The sequence below is a fragment of the Nannospalax galili genome, unplaced genomic scaffold (assembly GCF_000622305.1).
Source record: "Nannospalax galili isolate Female #2095 unplaced genomic scaffold, S.galili_v1.0 scaffold312, whole genome shotgun sequence".
In the NCBI taxonomy this organism is placed as follows: Eukaryota; Metazoa; Chordata; class Mammalia; order Rodentia; family Spalacidae; genus Nannospalax; species Nannospalax galili.
In genome coordinates this window covers 1,955,692-1,979,007 of record NW_008335967.1, presented here as the reverse complement: position 1 = coordinate 1,979,007, position 23,316 = coordinate 1,955,692, and the positions used below count along the sequence as shown (strand labels likewise).

Below are 23,316 nucleotides of genomic sequence, written 5' to 3'. Positions count from 1 at the left end.
TACCATGTGCTATGTAGATAAAGCTTGGGCAAAAACCAAACTTTCTCAGATTATCTATGACATATATTTTGTTCCTTAAACTAGTTGACTAAACTATGACCTTAGAAATTTTAAGATGATGTGTGTATTATTTTTGTCTCATCCTTTATATATCATAACAAACCTACACAGATCTTCATCATCTGCTTAGGCTTTCTCATTTTTTTCTGTCTATTTTGGAAAATATCTCCATTCCTATATCCTTTTAACATCTTTTTTTTGGTGTTTTTATTTTATTTTCTATGTTCCTCTACTTTATGAATTTTTTATAATAAACATTAATTATTGATTCAGAAAACACAGTAAGTCTATTGCCATTTTAGAAAAGAAAATTGAGAGTTGTTCTTTATAGCAACCTCATATTGGTTTTGAGTTCAACTTCTCTTAAAAACTAGATTAAAATGCTAGACTTCTTGGGGTTGGAAAGATGGCTCAGCAGTTAAGAACACTGGTTGTTCTTGCAGAAGACCCAGGTTCGAATCCCAGCACCCACATGGCAGCTAACAACTGTCTGTAACTCCAGTTCCAGGGGATCCAAAAGCCTCTTCTGTCCTTTGTGGGCATTGCACAACACAGGTGCACTTACCTACATGCAGGCAATACACTCATACACATAAAATAAAAATAATAAAATATTTTTTTAAAAATTGCTAGAACTCCAATAAAACAGGAATTGTCTAATACTGTCAAAATATGTTTCACCTTTAGGGAAATGTAATGCATGTAAAAGACTGATCATTGGGTACATTCACTATTTACAGCTGAATAGCATCCAGCCTCATGTCTACATTTCTCCAGCTCACTGGAAAGCAATACACGCATTTAATTTCTTTCTCCACGTCGTTTTTACTTAAAAATCTTTAATAGTATGCCTAGAGAAACTGAATATTTTAACCAAAAGATAGGATAAAGCACTTGACTTTAGGCTCTAGAACTCCTCATACAAAAACTGTGTTTTTCCACAAAAACCAGTGTATATAGTGATCATCAGAATAACAAATGGAATTACTTTTTAATCTAGTAGCACAAACGTAGTCCTTCACTTAATTTGCTTCTCTTTTTTAGAAGAAACATAACAAATTGTTATCAAAACCCTTAACTCACACATACAAAGAGAAAGAGAATCAAAGTTGTATAATCCATTGAGTTTTCCATACTTCCTTAGTGTGTAGTGGTTAACATTATCAACTAGACAGAATCTAGAATCACTCAAGAGACAAGCCTCTAGACTTTTGATCATAATGGCTCTTTGGTTCACATGAATTCAACTAGTTGCAGACCAGTGTCTAGGTATTTTGGGGGTTATCTTTTTACATATCAGTCTTTCTCCAGCACACACACACACACAAAAAAAAATGGCTGCAGAAGGGTTTGGTAAAACTATGAAGACTATCACATAAAATCCTTTGAGTTTCTGACCTGTCAAAAGGTTCATGATTATGACAACTGTTCCAAACTTATGTGCACAGAGCTCCCATTTTTTTGGTTATATAATCAAGACCTTAGTCTCTTGACTCTATTCATATTGATCTTTTTGAAGCAGGGTCTCCCTGTAGCCCCAGCTGTCCTGGAACTCACTATGTAAATCAGGCTGGTCTTGAACTCATAGAGATCCACCTGCCTCTGCCTCCCAAGTGCTGGGACTACAGGCGTGCACCACCACACACGGCTATTCCTATATTTTAATACTCAAACAAAATTATTTTTTCTTTTTTGAGACAGGGTCTCCAGTTGTCCTGGAACTCAAGAGATCCTCCTGCTCTTCCTCCCAAGTGCTAGGATTAAAGGCATGCACTACCACCACAGGTCTCCAAGCTTAAAATTCTTGTCAGACTACTTCACTAATTAACATACCCATCCTGCTGCTTACAATTATAACCCTGCCTATGAAATGCTTTAAATCATTACAGTCATCACTTGTCTCTTAACTTGGGGTTTTGTGTAATTTACTTTCATCTTATCAGGGTAGTAAAGCTTCTCTAAGAGTATTTTTTTTAAATTTACCTTTTAATATCTTTTACATTCTTATTTTCTTTTTTAATAATTATGAGACATAATAATATTAACAAATAAATTTTCCGTCTGTTGTGAGAATGTATTTCATGGGGATATTAAGCAATGTTTATCCCCTTTTAAGGTTCTAGTGTCAAACCAATGTTCAAGTAGAGTTTTACTGGGGAACCAGTGAATTTACTGAGCATACTTACCAAGATAACTGAGGGGTTGCTGAGGTATGTGAGTGACCTGAGGGTATGCACACTGGAAAGCCTTTAACCAGCATGGATCAAGCCTTCTCTTCCTAGCCTTCCCCAGATTATATTTTAGCCCTCCCCAAATCCAGGACACCATGTGTGATTAGGGCCAAATTACATACAGTTGGCTGGGAAGAGTGGCTGGATACTCTGGTCAGGGTCCAGTGACCCTGCCTGCCTCTCCTTTAATGAAGAAGCACAACCATCAATAAGCCCAATTGTGACAATGTTTAGCAAGTAGGAATAGCTAAAGTCGTGATGATGGAAGTTATTTCATGCAGAAGAGACTGCTGCACAGCATCATCTTATTAAAAGAACATGGAATTTAAAAGGATTTGGTGCTAGGATCCACAAATGAGAGAGAACACTGTCTTCATTGTTGATAAGAGATTGCTGGCCTGGCCAAAATGTATTTACCCAACATATCTGACAGTTCTTATTTAACTCCAGTAAGTTTTCTCATAAAATTATTTTCTTGGAAAAATGAATTGATCCTCTTTGCCCTCTGTCCCGGATACTCTTATGCTTCATAGACAGTCTATATGGCCTCCTTTAAAAATAAAATTACTGGATTTTTTGCCATTTTCATGCAATATAATTTGATGGTATTTAGATCCCCTCCCCCACTCATATATCCCCCCACAGTGCACTTGTGGGGGGCAGAGGTAACTTTGTAGAATCTGTTCTCTTCTTTCACTTTTATTTGTGTTCTTGTGATTGAACTCTGTTCACCAGGCTTGTGAGACAAACACCTTTACCTGCTGAGCCATTTTACTGACTCAAAAGTAATGAACTTTAATGTAAAAAATGTTACAGGGTCTCTGACTTGAATAAGATAAGGCCTCTCAAAGCCTGATCAGTGGTAAAACATGCATTGTTAGATACTTGAATTGTTGATTTGCTTCATAAAACCAAACAAAACATAATGATAGCACTGTTATGTTTGGTTAGGGTCTTGGAAATAGATTAATTGGGCATAAAATGTTTTAATTCCCCATTATTTAAAAGCAGGATGAATTAGTTTTGGTTTTAGGTGCTAGAGCATGAATTATGCTTTAGAAGTTACCTGATAGGGACATTTTCATGTTTAAATCCAGCCAGAGTCTCATATAAGCTTATCCAAAATTAAACTTGCCATCTTCTTCAAAATTGTCCTCTCTATTGTTCCTGACCTATTCACTTTTAAAAGTCAAGAAGCAGTAAGCTAAGAAAATAAACTGGAAAATTAAAGGAAGAAATTTTTCTTTCTAAAACTAAAGCTCATTACTGTATCCTCTATGTAGCTTTTATTCTTTCTGTAAGGAAAATTAATAGAAATAAAAAGGAAAACTTTGCAGGAGGTTCTCTAATATTTTCTAGTGTAATTTGGACTATCCTCTCAGGTTCTGGCATTGTTCTACAGTTGAGTAAATGTATGATCTAAAATAAATTGTTAAAAATTTACCTGTTTTAAGATAGGTTAGCAAATTGTTCCCTAGGCTAAACCTGGACTGCTACCTTGTTTTTACAATTTTTTATTAGAAGAAAGCTGAGCCCATTTGTTTACATTTTCTGTAGCTGCAGTTTAATAGTTGGAGCAAAATGCATGGCCTGAAAAACTAAAAATACATTCTTTCTGACTCTTTACAAAAATACTTGATGACTGTAGTTAGATCTTCAAATAAAGAAAAGTCTCTTTTCAGTATAAACAAGGTTATGCTGAAAGAATTTGCTTCTGTTAATATTGTTAAAAATCTGTGCATCTAACTGCTTGCTGAATGAATATTGATTAGATAATTTAAGAAATTATATATGTAATAGGCCAGGTGTGGTGGCGCACACCTTTAATTCCAGCACTAGGGAGACAGAGGCAGGAGGATTTCTGTGAGTTCAAGGCCAGCTGGGGCTACAGTACAGGAAGACCCTGTCTCAAAAAAAAAAAAGAAATTATATATGTAATAAAAACTGGTTCTTTATAGTCACAGAAGATTGATTCCTTCAATTTGGGTTGGTAATTCTATATTTCACATGTCACTTTTATGTACACATGAAATTGCTTTACAAAATGTTCCCCTATCCAAGCAGTTTATATAATGTGTATTTACATGGTGCTTTGCCTAAAAAGTACATCTTGCTCTTTTAACTCAAAGCCAGCATGTTAAAAGAGTTTGTAGTTAATCTTTGCTTAGTAACTGAGCCAAAATTATTTTTCTTAATTACTTAGCAACTTAAGATGAATGACATCTTAACATGTTTACTGTTTTTTTCACATACAGTGAAGCTTATTTTATTAGAGTTGAGAATCTGTCTAGCAGTTACTTGGTCCAGAGTACCATTAATCATGTCAGCATGTGTAAGTCCAAAGCATCTCTAAAACTCCCAGTCCTTCACCCATGGTCCTTATTAATTTCCCTCCGGAAAGTAAAGACATTGAAACACATACAAAGAACAAATTTTGTTCTTTGTTTTCTTTGGTCTTTTTTTGGAAAAAATGGAATTATTTTTCATTTTATTAATGGATGTTTGCTCTGTAGTGTAGTAGGTGTACCTTTACTTCCATTCCAGTGGCTAGATTTTCTTCCCAAGGCAGCAATCTATAAAACATGTCCCGGGTTAATCTCTCTGCTACTGGTTGGGCCTCTTCACCTGACCACTTCAAGGACTGGTTTGTTTTTGTTGTTGTTGTTGTTGTTGTTGTTGTTGTTGTTGTTGTTGTTATTGGTTTCTCTTTGTTTAACCATGGTCTTGTTTCTTCACTATTTATAACTCCCCATTGGTTTCAGTTACCTTTGTTTAAAATAAGTAATGTGGTCTTCATTGATCTGGCCACCACATCATATCCAGCCTTATCCAATTCAAATTTTACATTCCTTTATTAATTATCATAGCTTGTAGTTACAGCAGTGGTGTCTCATTACTTTTCACCTTTGCTTAGTTTTGCAGGTCTCCCTGTCTAGAGCACCTTTCCTCCTTCACTCTTATAAGCACAAGTGTAGACCACTTAATGTTCATCCTTCAGCCCCAAAGTTGCCACCTCTAGGAAGCTTCCCTGAAGCCTCTCACCTGTAAGCAGGGCAGGGTTTCTTCCTTCCATACCTCCATATTCCTGCATAGCTACTACTGTGCAGTCCAAAGAAATTATTTTCTTTAAAATATATGTGTGTGTATGTATGTATGTATGAATGAAGGTATCACCTGCATGTGTGTAAGTGCACCCGTGTTGTACAATGCCCATGGAGGTCAGAAGAAAGCATTGTGTTCACCTGGAACCAGATTTACAGACAGTTGTTAGCCACCATATGGGTGCTGAGAATTGATCCCAAGTCCTCTGCAAGAACAGCAAGTGCTCTCAACTACTGAACTATCTCTCCAGCCCAGAAATTATGTTTTTATTATGTTTTTATTTTACTTTTTTTTTTTTTTTTGAGATTGGGGGGGATTGCAAGAACAGCAAGTGCTCTCAACTACTGAACTATCTCTCCAGCCCAGAAATTATGTTTTTATTATGTTTTTATTTTACTTTTTTTTTTTTTTTGAGAATGTGGTGGACTAGCCACCACAGGAAGTGAATGAATTTACCCTTTTAGACCAGAGTAGGAGGAAAACAGGTTTTATAGTACAGTGAAAGGGACAGTGAACTGGGCAGTAACAAGAGAGCTATTTGGACCTAAGAAATTATCTATTTGGTTGTCTCGCTTGACTAGATTTAAGTGCTGTGAAGGAAAGGCCACATCTAAAATATTTAAGTGTCCCCAGTATTCCCTTAGTTTTCCAGGCTAGGCTTTTTATACCTCTACCCCTAAACACTAGCCTTGGTGCCCTTTTCCCTCCTTATTCCGTTTAGATTCCACGATTCATCAAAGATATGTTCCTGTAAATTGCTTTTTCTTTACTCACCTTTTTTTCTCCTTATCCTTCCCCACTGAAGTCCTCCAAAAGACTGAGCTGCTTTAAATAAATAACTCAAGTGGGCCCACAGCACTGCATGGCAATCCTGTTGTGCTGCTTTGAATTTTTTTCTTCATTTTCCAAAACTGTCTTCTTGGCCATTCTTCAATCTGCTCTGCTTTACTGAGCACAAAGACTTAACCAGACAACAACTACCTTCCTGACACAGAAACTACCATTCTACTCCCAAACCTCCTCCACTCCCAAGCTGGGCTCAAATGTGTCAATCTTTGTGCAGTGGATAAAGTTTTAATCTTTCTATTAGTATTTGGGATCACACCTAACTGTTCTCAGAATTTTCTGCAGTTTCCTCTTCACTGTCATCATTTAGACTCTCCTATCTAAGAATCTGTTTTTAAAACTAAACCAATAACTTCTTCATCCCACATTTCCTTCCAGTCAATCACTGCCCTATTCTTCCGCTTCACTTCATAGCAAAGTTTTTTCAATTGAACTTTTTATTCAGTCATAATTTCAGACTCACCAAAAAGATGTATGGATAAGAAAAAGCAATTTCATCTGCATTCTTTCCTCAGTCCCTCAAATGTTAGTATTTTACACTTGCCTAATTGTCTTCTCTCACTCTCTTCATACTATTCTCTCACTATTTTGCAGTCATCCAAATGATGATTGTTCTAATTCCTGCATTTATTTGTTGGATACCGTTTTATTGTAAAGACAAGGTTTCCCTTTCCTCCTAGTTATTTGTATTTGGTAATTTAATATTCATTATATTAATGTATTTGGTAATTTAATTATTATTATAATTGATTATGAACTTTATATTTTATTGTTCAAGCTGGCCAGTGGGAGTCTTTTCAGACTGGTCTCATGTCATTCTAATATGTACCCATTACTCTGGAAACACTTATTTTCTGATATAGCAAGATGTTCCAGGATCATCTTACATGTTTCTTCTCTAGTCCTGAATGATTCTTGGTTCCTTTAAGGAAGACTGGCATTTAAAACATAAAATATGGACCTCAGATGTGCTCATTACTACTGAAGTGTCATTTCTGGGCCCTTAAGCAGCTAGAAGTAACATTAGCTTAAATTTCTCTAGAGAAACATCCTGATTACTCAGTCTAATAAAGTTGTGTAGTCATTCTCTGTCCCATCACCCTATTTAGCACCATCACTGTTAGTTGAGTGGTTTCTTTGTGTCTTTTCTTCCCCCACTAGTAAATGAAGTAAAGATTCCAGCTCTTTTTTGTATTCCTTAACACATAGAAAATGCCTGACACATAATGGGCACTGTGTAAGTTCTTCAATACATAGATAAATGGGTAACTCTCTTGTTATAAGGTCAGTTTTCATCTATGTAATAGATTCATCTTTTGTGGCCAAGAAAAATAGAAGCTTCTGGGCTAGAGAGATGGCCCAATGGTTAAGAGCATTTGCTGCTCTTGCAGAGGACCTGAGTTCCATTCCTAGCACCCACATGGCAGCTCACAACTACCTGTAACTCTAGTTCCAGAGGCTCTAACACCTCTTCTAGCCTTTGTGGATACTGTGCACACGTTACAATACAGAGAAGCAAGCACATGCACAAACATGTAAATTTAAAAAATTAAAGAAAAATAGAAGTTTCTGGTACATATTCATAGACTCCAAACAGTTAGATCTAGGAGAGGAAATTATCTTTCTCATATTTTTTGAGGTTTTCTTTTTTGTTAATTTAGTTTTTAGTTAATGTACAAAATTATGGGTTTCGTTAATGACATTTTCATGCATGTGTACATTGTACTTTGCTCATATTTACCTTAATACCACCTTCTCTTTTGCCCTTATGATTGTTCCTCCCCATAAATAGTACCCCTTCTGCTTTTGTGTGCACATGTGTATGGGTGTGTGTGTATGTGTATGTGTGTATGTGTGTACAGAGAAAAAAAATCATTCATTCATTACTAAGAGATTACCTTCCTCATACTCTTGATAAAAACAACAAAGATCTGCCATTGCTACTCTTATTTTTGTTTGTTTTGGGTTTGGTTTGGGTTGGGTTATTCCATCAATCACTGAGGGTGAGCATAGTGTTGGTCTTTGGGATGTTTGGGGGAAGTAGAGGGTTGTTTGTTTGGGTGGGTTGGTTGGTTGGTTGGTTGGTTGGTTGGTTGACTTGAGACCAGGTCTCATTATGTAGCCTTGGCTGGCCTGGAACTCACTATACATACTAGACTGGCCTCCCAAGTGCTGGAATTAGAGGTATGTACCACCACGCCCAGCTACCATTGTTGTTCTTAGGGAATTCTAATTTTTACAGTCTTTTAATGTATGTACTTTTTGAACATAATGGATGATTTCATGCAAACTATTTCTATGAACTCTAATTGTACGTATTTTAAGATATTTATCACCATAATGCCACTCAACTCAAGTAGCTTAATCCTTTTTCAAATGTGTACGTACATACATAGGTGGTGTTCCCTGTACTTTCACATTTGAAAATGTTCCTGGTCTGCATTTCTCATGTCTACCTTCTCACTACCCACTCACTGTTATTAATATTGTACTTCAGTTCTTGTCTTTAAATACATAATGTAATACTATAACATCATTTAAAGTATCAGAAAATTTGATACAAAAGGAATTTGAATTAAAAATTTATTTATTTCAACATAGGAATTTAGGAGGTCATTTTGATAGGTTCTTAGTTACTTAGTACTCAGAACCTAGTGACTTGTATCTAGTACTGTACCTAGTGTTTTGTTCTGTTTCCCATTGCTTTTTCCAAATAAACTTTTATGTCAAAAGAGTTTGGATTTATAGGAAAATGGCAAAGTATTGCCAAGAATTCACATATTCCCTATATCTAGTTTCTCATCATTAATGACTTATATTAATATGATACAATTATATAGTTGTGCATACAGTAAACCAATTTTAAGACATTATTACTGACTGAAGCCCTTGATTAATTCAGATTTCCTTAGCTTTCACTGAGTGTCTTTTTTCTAATCTAGGATTTCACTGAGGACAACATACTACATTTAATTGTCAGGTCCCTTTTTTGCCTTCTCTTGGCTGTCATAGTTTTTCAGATTTTCCTTATCTTTCATGACTCTAACTGTTTTGAAAAGTGGGATTATGTTTTTGCAGCATGTACCTCTATTGGGATTTCCTGATTTTTTTTTCCATTAAACTGGGGCCAAATATACTTTAAGATATGGTCACAGGAGTAAAGTGCTATTTTCATCACATCATTTTTTAATTACATTTTATTTGGGGGCTGGAAAGATTGCTCAGTGGGTAAAACACGTGCTGCCAAGCCTGATGACCTAAGTTGAATCCCCAGGAACCACATGGTAGAAGGAGAAAACCAACTCCCTCAAGTTGTCCTCTGACCTCCACATGCAAGCAGTAGCAATAGGTACCCTCCTCCCCACTATACATATCTCTCTCTCTCTATCTCTCTATCTCTCTCTCAACATTTAAAAATGTAATTACATTTATTTATTGTATGTATACATGCATCTATGTGTATGCTATGAAGCACATATGTGGATGTCAGAAGACAACTTTCAGGCGTGGGTTCCCTCTACCATGTGGGTAGGGGATCAAACTGAGGTTATCAGGCTTGACAGCAAGTGTCTTCACCTGCCTTTACATCTTAATGGCTCTCATCACATTATTTTAATAGTACCTGCTGTACTCATGACTTATCACTCTTGATACTGACCTTGATCATTTGGCTGAGATAGTGTTTATAAGGTCTCTGTACTCTAAATGTGCTTCTCCTTTCTCTTGTGCCATACTGTAATCCTCAGAAGGAAATCACTGTTGATACCCACATTAAGAATTATGGGATTATAAATACTCTACCACCTTGAGAGCAAAGAATGCACATGAATTATTTGTAATTATCCCACATAGATATGTCTATTTGTCCCATTTATTTATGTCAGTAATAAGCTCATAAGTACTTATTTTACACTCTGGGTTATTATTTAATACTACTTTGTTTTGTTTCTGATGTTGTCTATTTGGGGCCATTTGGGGCTCTTTTGCTTGACTTCTGTGTCCCATTGAACATATCCCAGTTATTGTGGGATTTCTGTTTTGGTTTAAGTCTGGAATAGCCTGAGATACTGTAGCATGAGAATGTTTCCACCAAAATATTTCAAGAGTGGTCTGTTTGTTTTGCTGTTCTCCAGCTAGCCTGAATATTTGGGTGTTGTTGTTTTTTTAAGATATTGTTATGCTTATCATGTTAGAGCCAAGATTCCCATCAGATAACTAAAGTAAAAACTCTTATTTACCTGACATTTATCATTTATACAAATGAACCACTTCCACAAAAAAATATTTTATATACTTTCCACTTGCTTTTCCTTAAGCACTGTGGTAGGCAGTGTGCTGAATGCTCAGAAAAAGCATTTCTCTGTTTCCTGGGTGGCCCTTAGCCTAGTAAGGACACACTTACCCTTCAAGAATGAGAAGTGCTATAATAAAGGTAAGCTTGCTGTGCATTAGAAGGACTGTTTCTTGGTATTTTTAGGATATTAATCAGCCAAATATAATGACAGATAGTAAAAAGGTGTTTGATGCTTTAACAAAATGAGCAGCTTGACACAAAGAATATGGCACCTTGAATTTACGACAAAGAGTCCATTGCAGCTTGAGTATAAAATAAGAGAAACACAGTGTAAACAGCTGAGCAGTAACCTGGAAGCCATTATGAAGAGCCTCATACGTCATTTCTAAATTAACATTTTTGGAGGCACTGCTGGAGGGTTATACAACATGAGAGCAACAACTTTGTTAGCACTGTAGACAGTGATTTAGAGCAGCTAAGCAACTAGATGAGGAATCTGTTTCAGTAACATAAGAGATGAGGAACATGGTCACACAGATGAAGTAGAATGGATAGATAGGACAGATAAAAAGGAAGCAGATTCAGCAAATCTTATCAACTGATGGATGTGTGGGGTTAAGAGAGAGTTGGTGATCACTAAAATGATAAATAAAAAATAGACCTTAACTATAGAGACCTAACAAAACACGTATAAAAATAACTATATATTAAAAGTCCAGCAATTGGATGCTAGTGCCCAGTGGTTAAGAGCACTGACTGCTCTTACACAGGATATGGGTTTGGTTCCCAGCACCCACATGGTGCTAACAACTGTCTGTATTTCCAGTTCCAGGGGATCTGACTCCCTCTTCTGACCTCCAAGGGTATTGCCTAACAGGTGCACTTACATACATATAGGCAAAACAGTCATAAAGTAAAATAAATAAATCAAAAAATGTTTAAACATTTAAAAATTGAAAATAAGAGTCCAGCAATTGATCACTGACAAAGGAATAGTATCCATGAATATTAAATACAGGATAACTCCAAGTTAGTATTCTCTCAAGTTTTCAAAAGCAGAACTAAATAAGCTGAAAATAACATTAAATAAATAGAAAATTTTCAAATAAAGTGTTTTCCTTTGGCTTAGTCCTTATAATTATTGTACAACAGTCCAACTTTAAGTATTATGCCAATGCCTCTAAAATAGTCTCTTGCATTTCCTGGCAGGGCTTGGCTGATGGTGTTTGTTATCTCTTGTAGAAATCATAGTGATACAATATGTTTACACAGTGCATTAGTCTCACCAGCTCCTCCAAGTTTATAAATAGCTCTTTAAACATAAGTTCATCACTTGGAAAGACCACAAATGTTTTGGCCTACTTATATGTCATTTTACACAACCATTTTTACTTATTAATGTTACTATAACATAGTTATTTTCTATATTAAATATTGCATGTGCTTTAAAGTGGCACACGCCTTTAATCCCAGCACTCGGGAGGCAAAGGCAGGTGGATCTCTGTGCATTCAAGGCCAGCCTGGTCTACATAGTGAGTTCAGGACAGCTGGGGCTACAGAGAGATCCTGTCTCAAAAAAAAAAAAATTCTAGTGACTAAAGGCTAGAGAGATGGCTCAGTGTTTAAGAACATTTGTTACTCTTGTAGAGGACCCAGATTCTGTTCCCAGCACCTACATAGTGGCTTGCAACTGTCTGTAACTCCAGTTGCAGGAGATCCAGTGCCTTCCTCTTCTGGCTTCCTTGGACACCACACACACACACACACACACACACACACACATACACGCACACACACACACGGTGTACATAGATACATACAGGCAAAACACATAAAATAAATCTTAAAAAGAGTTCTGGTGACTAGGATATAACCTAGCTTTTAAATGAATCTGATCACTTTTCTCACAGAATATCTCAGCATTTCTTTAAAGCCACTGACAAGTGAGGACCCGTTTTTTGCAAAAGGAATCTTGAAATAGGGCCAGGAATTGAAATAAGACCAGGCATTGAAGTAGGGCCAGGTGTAGTGGCCTTTAAACCCTAGACTCAAGAGGCAGAGGCAGGTGAACCTCTTAGTCCTAGGCTACCCTGGTCTACATAGTGAGTTTTAGGCCAGCAAGGGCTATATATTGAGACCCTGCCACCCCCAAATATATACACAAAGAAAGAAAAGAAAATTGAAGTAGCAGCTTAAATATATTGCCTCAAATCTCCCAGTATAATGTTTTTCATATTTATGATATTTCCAAAACAATATGACTTAAAATAAAACAAGCATATTCACATGTCAGATTACAAATTTATATAATCCCTTAGTTACAGACACAGTTCCAGAAGGAGGTGGAAGGCATCCAAAAAACACTATTGTAATTTTATAAAACAAGAAATAGAGAAAGAACTGGGAAACTATCCAAGAGGCTTCTAGACAATAATAGCCTTCCCTAATTGGAGTGAATTCAATATGAGAGTAATTAGTAGAGTTATTGATATCCTCTGAGATACAAAACAAAGTAAGAAACAGTTTATACCTTGGCTTCATCAGTGGCAAAGAAACTGTTTGCCTGCTACTGTTTTGTTGTAATTTAGTATCAATAAATAACTAGAATAAATGTCTGGACAGGCTGTATAAGTGGTTCCTTAGCTTTTTTTTTTTTCCTCCCCTTTGATAGGGTCTCCCTTGTCCCAGCCTGCCAGGAAGTCACTATGTGGACCGGGCTGGCCTTGATCTGGCTTCTACCTCCCAAGGGCTGAGATTAAAGGAACACACCACCATACCCATCCCTTAGCTTCTTTTAATAAGGAACTAGTGAGTTGATTATCTAAGACATTTCACATGTTCTGAAAAATTTATTCAGATCGTTAATATAAGTATAAATCTTTTTAAATATGTTATTTATTATTTTTATTTTATGTGTTGTATGAGTGTATTGCCTGCATGTGTGTAAGTACACCCGTGTTATGCAGTGCCCCTAGAGGTCGGAGGAGGGTGTCAGTTTCCCCTGGAACTGGAGTTATGGGTGGTTTTTAGTTATCATGTGGGTGCTGGGAATTGAACCTAGGTCCCCTGCAAGAGCAATTAGTGCTCTTAACTGCTCAGTCATCTCTCTAACCACATATAAATTATTTTTAACATTAAAACTAATCCCTGTTTAATGCAATCCCTGACCAACTGCCTTGCTCATTCTGGCTGGTATAATAGAGTACCATAGACTCAGTAGCATATAATGACATGAATATATTTCTCACAGTTTGAAAGGTTGGGTAATCTGAGATCAAGGTGCCAGGAGATTTGGTGATGGTGAGGGCTCATAGATGGTTCTTTCTCGTTGTCCCACAGCATGAAGGAGAAGGCAACCTCCGAGATTTCTTTCATTAGAGCATAGTCTTATATATGAGAACTCTGCCTTTCACTCATGCCATTCACCTCCCAGCCTCACCTCCTAACACTACCACATTGGTAGTTCCATTTCAGTATATGAATTTTAGGGAGTAAAAAATACTCAGACTGTAGCGCTTTTTTTTTTTTTTTTTTTTTTTTTTGGTCTTTTTGAGACAGAGTCTCCCTGTAGCCCCAGCTGGCCTGAACTCTGTATGTAGACTAGGCTGGCCTTGAACTCACAGAGATCTGCCTGCCTTTGCCTCCTGAGGACTGGGATTAAAGGCATGCGCCATCACATCTGGCAGCATCAGCATTTTTTAAAAACTACCATTGTAGGCTAGTCAAGTATTATTAGGTTGTTGAATATATTTTGCCTTTTATATACCAGAAATAGAGGATCTTAAACATCTTTAGTACGCTCTAAAGATAACACTGACTGTGTCATATTTTCAAGTAAACTCTAAGAAATGACTTTTGGGTCAAACCCCCATTGGAAACTAGTGCATAACTCTTTTATGTTGTGGCTGTGATCCCAATAAATCTAACTACCACAAAAAAGTCTCTCTTCCATACCTGTCTTATACTTTTATCAGATAATGTCATATTAAATTTGTCAAAATCAGTCTTTAATTAATTTAGAATTATGGATCCTATAAAAGGAAATTATAAAGCTGCACTATCTAATATGGTTAGTCATTGCCTACATGTGACTATTTAGTGGAAATTTAATGAAAAATAACACTTAAAATTCAGTTCCTCAATTGTACTATCCATGCTTAAAATGAGCAGTAGCCATATAAAGGTAGAATATACCCTACTGACAACACAGAATAATGGAGAAAGTTTTGACAGCACTGTAAAGAGTACTGGTATATAAAGCACTTTGGTTGGTGATGGCTTACATATTAATATTAAAATGCTCATAGTGGTAGTGTCTCAAGAGGAACAGCAGCTAGATTCTTTATAAATAAGATGTACAATTTCATTTCATTGTGCCAAAAAAAAAAATTCAACTGTGGTGACTTAATTTGTTTATGCTGTATTGGCTACTCTACCCTGCTACGTATTTTGATGATTAGCATCTTTTTTTCACTTCTATCTAAGGACATCTGTCTGCTGATTTGGACAATATATAGCCATTTTTATATGTTATTATACTGAAATAAAATCTTTGAGTTCTATACCCCCGAACTTTGAACTTTATGTACAAAATTTTCTTTGTTCTTTTGAAAATTTAGTTGCCTGTTCCTTAGCAAAAAATGAAAAATGACTTTTTTTTCCAAAAAGAAACTGTGTGTGCTTGCGTGCTTGCGTGTGTGTGTGTGCATGCATGCGTGTGTGCGTGTGTGTGTGTCTATTGTCTCTACGTGTGTTCAGATATATATGAAGGCAAGAGATCCACATTGGGTGTCTTCCTCAGTCGCTTGCTTTGTTTGTTTGTTTGTGACAGGGTCTTACTGTATAGCCATGACTGTCCTGGACTTGGTGTGTAAAGCTGTCTGGCCTCAAACTCACAGAGATCTCCCTGCCTCTGCCTCATTAATGCTAGTATTAAAGGGAGGCAGCACCATGCTGGCACTCCACTTTATTTTTTTTAAACAGATTCACATGCTGAGCCTAGAACTCACCGATTCAGCTAGACTGGCTGCCCAGCAAGCCCCAGGAATCCTCTTGTCTTGGTCTCTCCAGCCCTGGGATCATAGGTGTACACAATGCCCAGGCTTTTACATGCATGCTAAAGATCTAACTCATCCTCATGTTTGTACAGCAAGCTCTTTACCAACTGAGCCATCTCCCCAGTTCCTAGAAACAGACCCTTTTGATAACTCTTCTATAATGCCTGCATTTCAGCCTAGGCTAGGGAGGGTTTGGGATGAACCTGGAACGTGTGCCAGAAAATAAATGCAGGGTGAAAAAAAAAAAAAAAAAAACGAGAGCATAGTCAATAGCCTAAAGAAGTTCTCACTGACCAAATCTGGGGAAACTGCACCATCAATGAACTCGTTGAAAAGTAGGACCTATGAGTTTATACTGGTGATAGATAGGTGGATAGATGGACCAATAGTTAGATGGGTGGAAAAAAAAGGAAGTACAATGCTAGCTGAATAATGTGGATAGAGCTGGACATGGTGGCACATGCCTTTAATCCTAGCACTTGGGAGGCAGAGGCAGGCGGATCTCTCTGAGTTCAAGGTCAGCTTGGTCTGCATAGCAGGACCTATGAGTTTATACTGGTGATAGATAGGTGGATAGATGGACCAATAGTTAGATGGGTGGAAAAAAAAGGAAGTACAATGCTAGCTGAATAATGTGGATAGAGCTGGACATGGTGGCACATGCCTTTAATCCTAGCACTTGGGAGGCAGAGGCAGGCGGATCTCTCTGAGTTCAAGGTCAGCTTGGTCTGCATAGCGAGTTTCAGGCCAACTGGGGCTACAGGGAGACATAATAGCAGCATAGAACATTGAAGTTAGAAAAATCACCATATTGCAACTATTATGGTTGGTTTGGGCAAGAATTATCAGTGGATGTTCAATATGGGGTGACATTTTGACAGGGAGAAGGATGTTGGCATACTCTCTTTTCCTACATATTGGTGCATATAGTGACAGGATGTAAACAATAACTGAAATGAAAGAGGTAACTAAAATGTAAGGGGTAGAGGATCTTTGGAAGTCATTGTTCTCTGAATGCCCTGGGAAGCATTAAATATTATTTATACCATGTTCAGATGTACATAAAATGTATGACCTGAATTCAGTCATGAGGAAATATCAGACAAAACCAGAGTGAAGATCATTCTATTTTAAAAGTAACCTGTTTTCTTTTAAATGTCAGTATCATAAAAAGAAGAGGGTTGGGGTAAGATTAAATATCTATTCTAGGTTAAAGAAACATGAAAACTGAATGAAAATGTGATCTAGGACTGTATCTAGAGTAGAAGTGAAAAAAATATAAAAGATAACTTTGATAATTGTCACAATTGAAATATGGGTGGTAGACTACATTAAATGTGTTGATATGAAATTTAGCAGTTAACACTTTGATTATATTAGAGAATAGTCTTGTTCTTAGGAAATACACAGAAATACACAATGAGGAATTGAAGAGTAAAGAGGCAGGTATCTACAACCTATTATCAAAGGACCCAAGGAAGTAATTGTGTGTGGAGAAAGACTATGATAACAACATGTAACATAACATTAGCGGTTGGTGAACTTGAGTAAAGACTGTATAGTAGTTCTCTACTTAAATCTTGAAGCTTTTCTGTTTCTTTGAAGCTATTTCAATATAAATTGTTTATTTTTAGCCCTTTTTAAGGCACAAAATGATGTGATGACTATGAAGATTCAGTCCGAGAGACTTTCAAAAGAATATGATCGACTCCTGAAAGAACACTTGGAACTTCAGGTGGGTCACGTGCATTTTATGTACATAAAGTGTTCTGAAATAATAATTATTTAAATAAACTCTTTGGATTACCTGTCCTAACAAATTCAGATGGTGTACTTAATCCTGAATTTGTTAAATAACTAAAGAAGCCAAATTTACCTAAAGATGAAGTTTAGGCCATTATAGCCAAATACAAGATAGCTAATTCTTTAGAATTGCTGACAGACTGACTTAACATTATACTTTTATGAAGTTTTAAGGAAAAGAATTGAGGTATAAAAAATGGCAGCATCAAAAAATTGGTTCCAGAAAAATTTGTGTTTTACCATCTGGAATGCTTGCCATATTCATGCCAAAGTGAGGCCACAAGTTGAAGTTCCAGGGCCTGGAGAGATGGCTTATCAATAAGAGCACTAGCTGCTCTTACAGAGGACCAGAGTTCAGTTCCCAGCACCCCATGGTATCTAACAGCCATCTGTAACTCCAGTTCCAGGGGATCTGATGCCCTCTTCTGACCTCCACAGGCATTGCAGGACACAAGTACACTTCCATGCAGGCAATATCCTCTCATAAAATAATTAAAATAATATATTGTTTAAGTTGAAGTTCCACATGAAACTACTTCTGTCTGTATTATGGAGATCTTAGGACAAAAGATTATGTCATTCAAATACCTGATTTACCTCCAAATTTGATTTGAAAGATGTAAATGGAAAAAGAAAATTGTTGTTAAAACCATGGACTTTCTTTCTCTGCTTCTAATTCAGCAAGAGTAAGGTCCAAACATTGATCATACTGAGTTTGTCTGTCTTCTCTTCAATTGCCAGCCACAAATCAGAATATATTTCCCAGCCAATTTATTTTTTTCTTACTCTTTTTTTCGGGGGTAGGAGGAATTGGGGCGGGTAGTGCCAGAATCAAACCCAAGACCTCATGCATGATAGGCAAGCACTCTAGCCCTGAGTTTAAACCCCAGCACCTCCCAGCCACTCTTTGGAGAAAACTATGGGAAAAACTTTGCAATGTTGCCTTGGCACATGGCAAAAAGCCACTATACTTGTAGTCTCTGGAATTGGACAGACTTGGAATACCTGAATCAGTACTCTAACTAGCTTTGTGATCCCAAGAGATTATATTATCCCTCTAGGACTCATTTCTTTATCTGTAAAAGCAGGACAATAATGATGCCTTGTTCACTAGATTGTTGAGAAAGCTAAATAAAATCCAAGTCTTTAGCACTGTTCTTGTCTGATAGAAATACAGATTACTGTGAGCCAAACATGGTGGCACATGCCTGTAATCCTAACACTTGGGAAGTTGAAGGAGAAGGATCATGAGTTCATAGCCAGTCTCAACTACATAGCAGGGTCCTGTCTCACAAAAAAAGAAAGAGGGAGAGGGAGGGAGGGAATTATCAGTGTCACTTCCTCTGTAGAATTTTTACTCAAAGACTTTTCTTACTCAGACACTCAGTCTTGAGTTACCCAATCAAGAAACAAACAAACAACAACAACAACAAAAAAAAAACCACATAAACTGGTATTCCCTGTTGGTGTCCTTGAGTCCCAGGACACCAGGAGCTCAGTTCACATGTTCTAGAGTAGATAGTTACTTTTATCAGACTACCCCTTCTCATCTGTCAAGATGCTGAAATTGCCGACCTCCTCAGTTCATGACATCCTCAGTATCTAGCATACTGAATCTAGAATAGGAAGTCATTTCTTTCTGAGTCCTCTTGTCTAAGATTTTTTTTCCAAAATCACTAACTAGAAAGTGAGCATGTTTAGAAGCTGGGAATCAAAGTCTCCACAACCTCATTAACCAGGTTCCTAAGCCTGAGCTGATCACCAGGCTATGTGTTATTGGATCCATTCTCTTCCTACCACTTCTCTGTTCCATGTCTCAGAAACATAAATCTCCAGACTCATTTCTTTCTGACTCCTGGGCAAGTTTAGCTAGTGAGAGGCATTAGAAGAAAACTGAAAACAGGAGCAAAGGAAAAAGTAGGGACTTTTACTTTCTGCTTTAGTCAACTCCTTCATTGCTCCAGTTCCTTCCTTCCACAGTCATAGTTCCCATAGGCAGCTTCCATTCACTGGTGCTTAGCCCACCCATATCCCTGCTTACCACTCCAGCCCAAGGAGAAGTGGTGGTTTTCTGCTGTTGCTAATGCTTGAGCCAATCCTTACCACACTTTTTTGTGTTTACTGTCTCAACACCTATAAAACCAACTTCCTGAAGTATCCGTTTGAAAAGCTTTGAAAAGCTCCTGTAACCTGAATCATTCAGGCACTTTGACTACTTCATTTCTTAAAACAGATACGATACTTTAAAGGTTTTTTTTTAATTAAAAAAAAACAGATAACAATACTGTAATAAATACCAAACCAGATCTTGTTTTAAGAAAGAACATTAGTGGCTGGAGAGATAGCACAGCAGTTAAGAGTACTTGCTGCTCTTCCAGAGGATATGAGGTCAGTTTCCAGCACCCATGTCAGACAGCTCACAACTGCCTATAACTCTTAACTCCAGGGGATCCAATACTCTCATCTGGCCTCTGCAAGTACCCCACACATGTGGCATACACTTACACAGAAAACACATAAACACATTTAAAAATTTTTAAAAAGGGACTAGGGAGATGGCTCAGCAGTTAAGACCACTGATTGTATAGCCATGAGATGCTTAGTGGATTGTTAGATGCTTTTCTGTCCACCTACCTAGTCCTGTTGTCCCCAGTATGAACATCTGTATAAGATTCTGAAATTTAAATGCCATTTAATAAAACCATCTTCTTACAGATGACTCTTTGATGTTCATATTCTGAAAAAGCGAAAGGTTACTAGAGACCATTTTATAGTATAAAGGTGAATTCAGTTTGTCTTCATGAATTTTACTTCTACTGTTGAATCAATCTTAGTAATTTAATTATATCCCAAGGTTATTTGGGAAACAGTGACTCAGTTTTACATAATTGAGATAGTTTAATAATAGTTTTACATAATTGAGATAGTTTAAATGAAACAAGTATGAATACTAGATAAAATATTAAAGAAACAAAAGTAAAGGGGAAACTGGTTTCTTTTCCGTAATCAAATCTTATTTTTCAACTTTTAAATCCATTTGGATTTCCTCATCTGGGTCTCCTCCCTGTTACAGGCACTAAACAAATATTAGAAAACAGTCTCTTCAAAACATGTAGTCTTTGCCTTTTCTTATTTGCCTTGGCTGTCTTCTAGAAAAAAAGGACTGACTAGGTATTACTGGTAGCACAAACCCATCAGTACTTGATAATTTTAAATTTCATTTTGGAAAATCACTCTTCACATAAAAAACTTGTCCTTATAATAACTCTATTAAACCTTTGATTATATAAGTGTAAAAAGTGATATGTTACCATTCAGAATGCCTCCTCTCATCTTATTTGACTGCTTAATGTTAAGTTCTTAGGAGAACATTAATTCTCAGCCTTGACACGAGTTCAGTGGACTTTCTTTTGTTTTGGGTTTTTTTTTTTTTTTTTTTTTTTTTTGGTCTTTTTAAGATAGGGTCTCCTTGTAGCTCCAGCTGGCCTAGAACTCACTATGTAGGTAGACCAGATTGGCCTTGACCTCACAGAGATCCACCTGCCTCTGCCTCCCAAGTGATGGGATTAAAGGCATGCACCAGGGGACCCAGGCAAGAGTTCAGTGGACTATGTATGAGCAGTAACGATCTGCTATTCCCTTCTGTGAGATTTCTTTCCTAATCCTAACATTTACTTTCTTTTTATGAATGAACTTCATACAGTATATTATTATGCTTATATCCCCTCCTGTATCTGAACTCCCCCCCAATCTAACTCTCCCATCAAATTTCTATACTCAGAGAGAGAGAGACAGAGACCCCTATAGAGTCAGGTCCTTGTCCCTAAATGCCTTTCCGTGTGGGTTCATCCACTGGAGTCTGGTCAACCTACTAAGATTCATCCTTAAATGAGACTGAATCTCCCGTTCCCAAAAGTCATCAGTTGCCGGCAGTTTCACAGATAGGGTTGGGGTTTCTCAGCCAAGTGTTCCAGACAACTAGTCAGTTACTTGTGAACTCATAGCAATGCTGGCAGCATGAACGAGTCTCATGTAAGTTCAAGCCAGACAAAATCCCAACATAGACTTGGGGAAGTTGGTAACATTTACTTTAATTTAAATGATCTCTTAAGATTAATTCCTGTTCCATTTCCCTTCAGTTTCAAAGAATGTATTGTCATAGTCATCTTTATACCATGATTAGAAAAATATAATGGAGAAGCCAGTTCTAATGTGAGAAGGACTAGAGGGAGTGACTGGGGTCGGGGAGAAGAAGGAGAAAGCTATAGAGAAAGAGGGGAGGAGAGAGAAGGAGCAGAGAAAAGAGAAGCAAAACCAAGCAGCCAGGCCACACCACCTGAGTTGCTGTTGTTGTTGTTGTTGTTGTTGTTGTTTTCTTTCTTTCATTCTTTGCTTGCCAAAAATCTTAATTAGGGCTATAGTAGGGAAATTTTTAAAATTCTGTTTCCTACAGGTAACTGTGAAACAAAAAAAGCAAAGCAGATATTAAGGCATGGAAAAAGTGAACTTATCAAGATTTTCCCTTTTCCCCTCTGAATATTTTTTGAAGCAGAACTCAAATTTTATAGTGTTTTAAATTTCAGACTTTCTCAATCCATATTTTCATATTTGAATAATTAGTAACTAGACAGAGAAGAAAGCTTATAAGTCCTTGTATCTACTAATCTGTTTCTTAATGTGCTATATTATATCTTTTTCTCTTACAGAATCATTTAGAAAAAGACAATAAGAAAGGTCTGTGAACATTACAAAAGAAGATTGTGATATACCGTGTCAAGATAATAAATTTGTTATCATGATAGCAACTAAAAAGTTTAAAATTCAGTTCAAAAAATGTTCTATTAGCAACCAGTTATTTTTTCATGACACATATAGCCTATATAGTAGTGACATTATGAAAATATTTGATGTTTTAGATATAAAGTGTGTATTTCAACTCTTCAAAAAAATATAAGCATGTTAAATGCCTACTTACATATTGCTAATAACATTGGTATATGGTAGCTGTTTACCCATAAAAGGAAAAATTCATTAGCCATTTACTTCCAAAATTAGATTTTATTTAAGTTGCATGAAACCACTAATAGCCTTGAAAGCTTTGATGAGTGTTCAGTAATCTGATCAGATGATGTTCGAAAATAGTACTCCATATCAGAAAATTTGTTCACAGGGAAATGAAATAAGTGTAAATGACCAGAACTAGCCACTGTATTTGTAGAGAAATGTTAAAAAGAGCAGTGAAAATAGTAGTCTTAGGGTTTTTTTTTTAAGCCTCAAAATTATATGGTTTACTCTACATAAGACAGCACTATTGATAACTATATTTTTGTTACTGTGCTTATGTACATCTTAGATTTTTTTTTATATTTTTTTTAGTAACACAGTAAGCTATCTTTTCCACCTCATCTAGTTATTACCAGGCTCTATGTCCACTTGCATAACTGTCATAACACTGAACTGAACTTATAATGTGGAATTCTACACTTAAAAAACTCATGTATGACATCCAAAAAGCAGTGTTTTTCCATGGTTGTGATAGTTATTAAACAAATATTACCTCAAACGTACATGCACTGGTGGTATACAGATTCTCTGAGATGTTTCTGTTTTCTGAAAGTTAAATACTGTTTTTCATTCAACTATTCATTTAGAGGTAATGACTGTATTAATGCGATTTAGGTTATTTCAATGTTTAAATATGAAAAGCCACTTTCCTTATAAAGATTCAAATATAAAAGAAAATGGAAATTAATAACAAATGTTGTTACTTCTTTAGTCTTTCATCTGTTGTTATTATAATTTAAACACCAACTTCATGTATTTTTTTTTCATTGTAAAGTGGATAAAATTAGCAAATATATAATTTTATTTAAGATAAAAGGAGTTAGTGCTAGAAAACAGACATGAAAGAGACATTTAACCA

General features: G+C 36.5%; 1 protein-coding gene across 2 annotated transcripts in view; it reads left to right on the top strand.

Moving 5' to 3' along the window:
- The window catches only part of Bcap29 (B cell receptor associated protein 29), a 69,539-nt gene extending 46,579 nt beyond the window's left edge, over positions 1-22,960 (top strand). For both annotated transcript variants that reach the window (XM_008830721.3, XM_008830720.3), the window contains exons 7-8: positions 17,225-17,325; positions 22,100-22,960. In XM_008830721.3, coding sequence (XP_008828943.1) covers positions 17,225-17,325; positions 22,100-22,135 — 137 coding nt within the window. In that variant the 3' untranslated portion in view covers positions 22,136-22,960. The remainder of the gene's footprint in view (positions 1-17,224; positions 17,326-22,099) is intronic.
- The last annotated feature ends 356 nt before the right edge of the window (positions 22,961-23,316 follow it).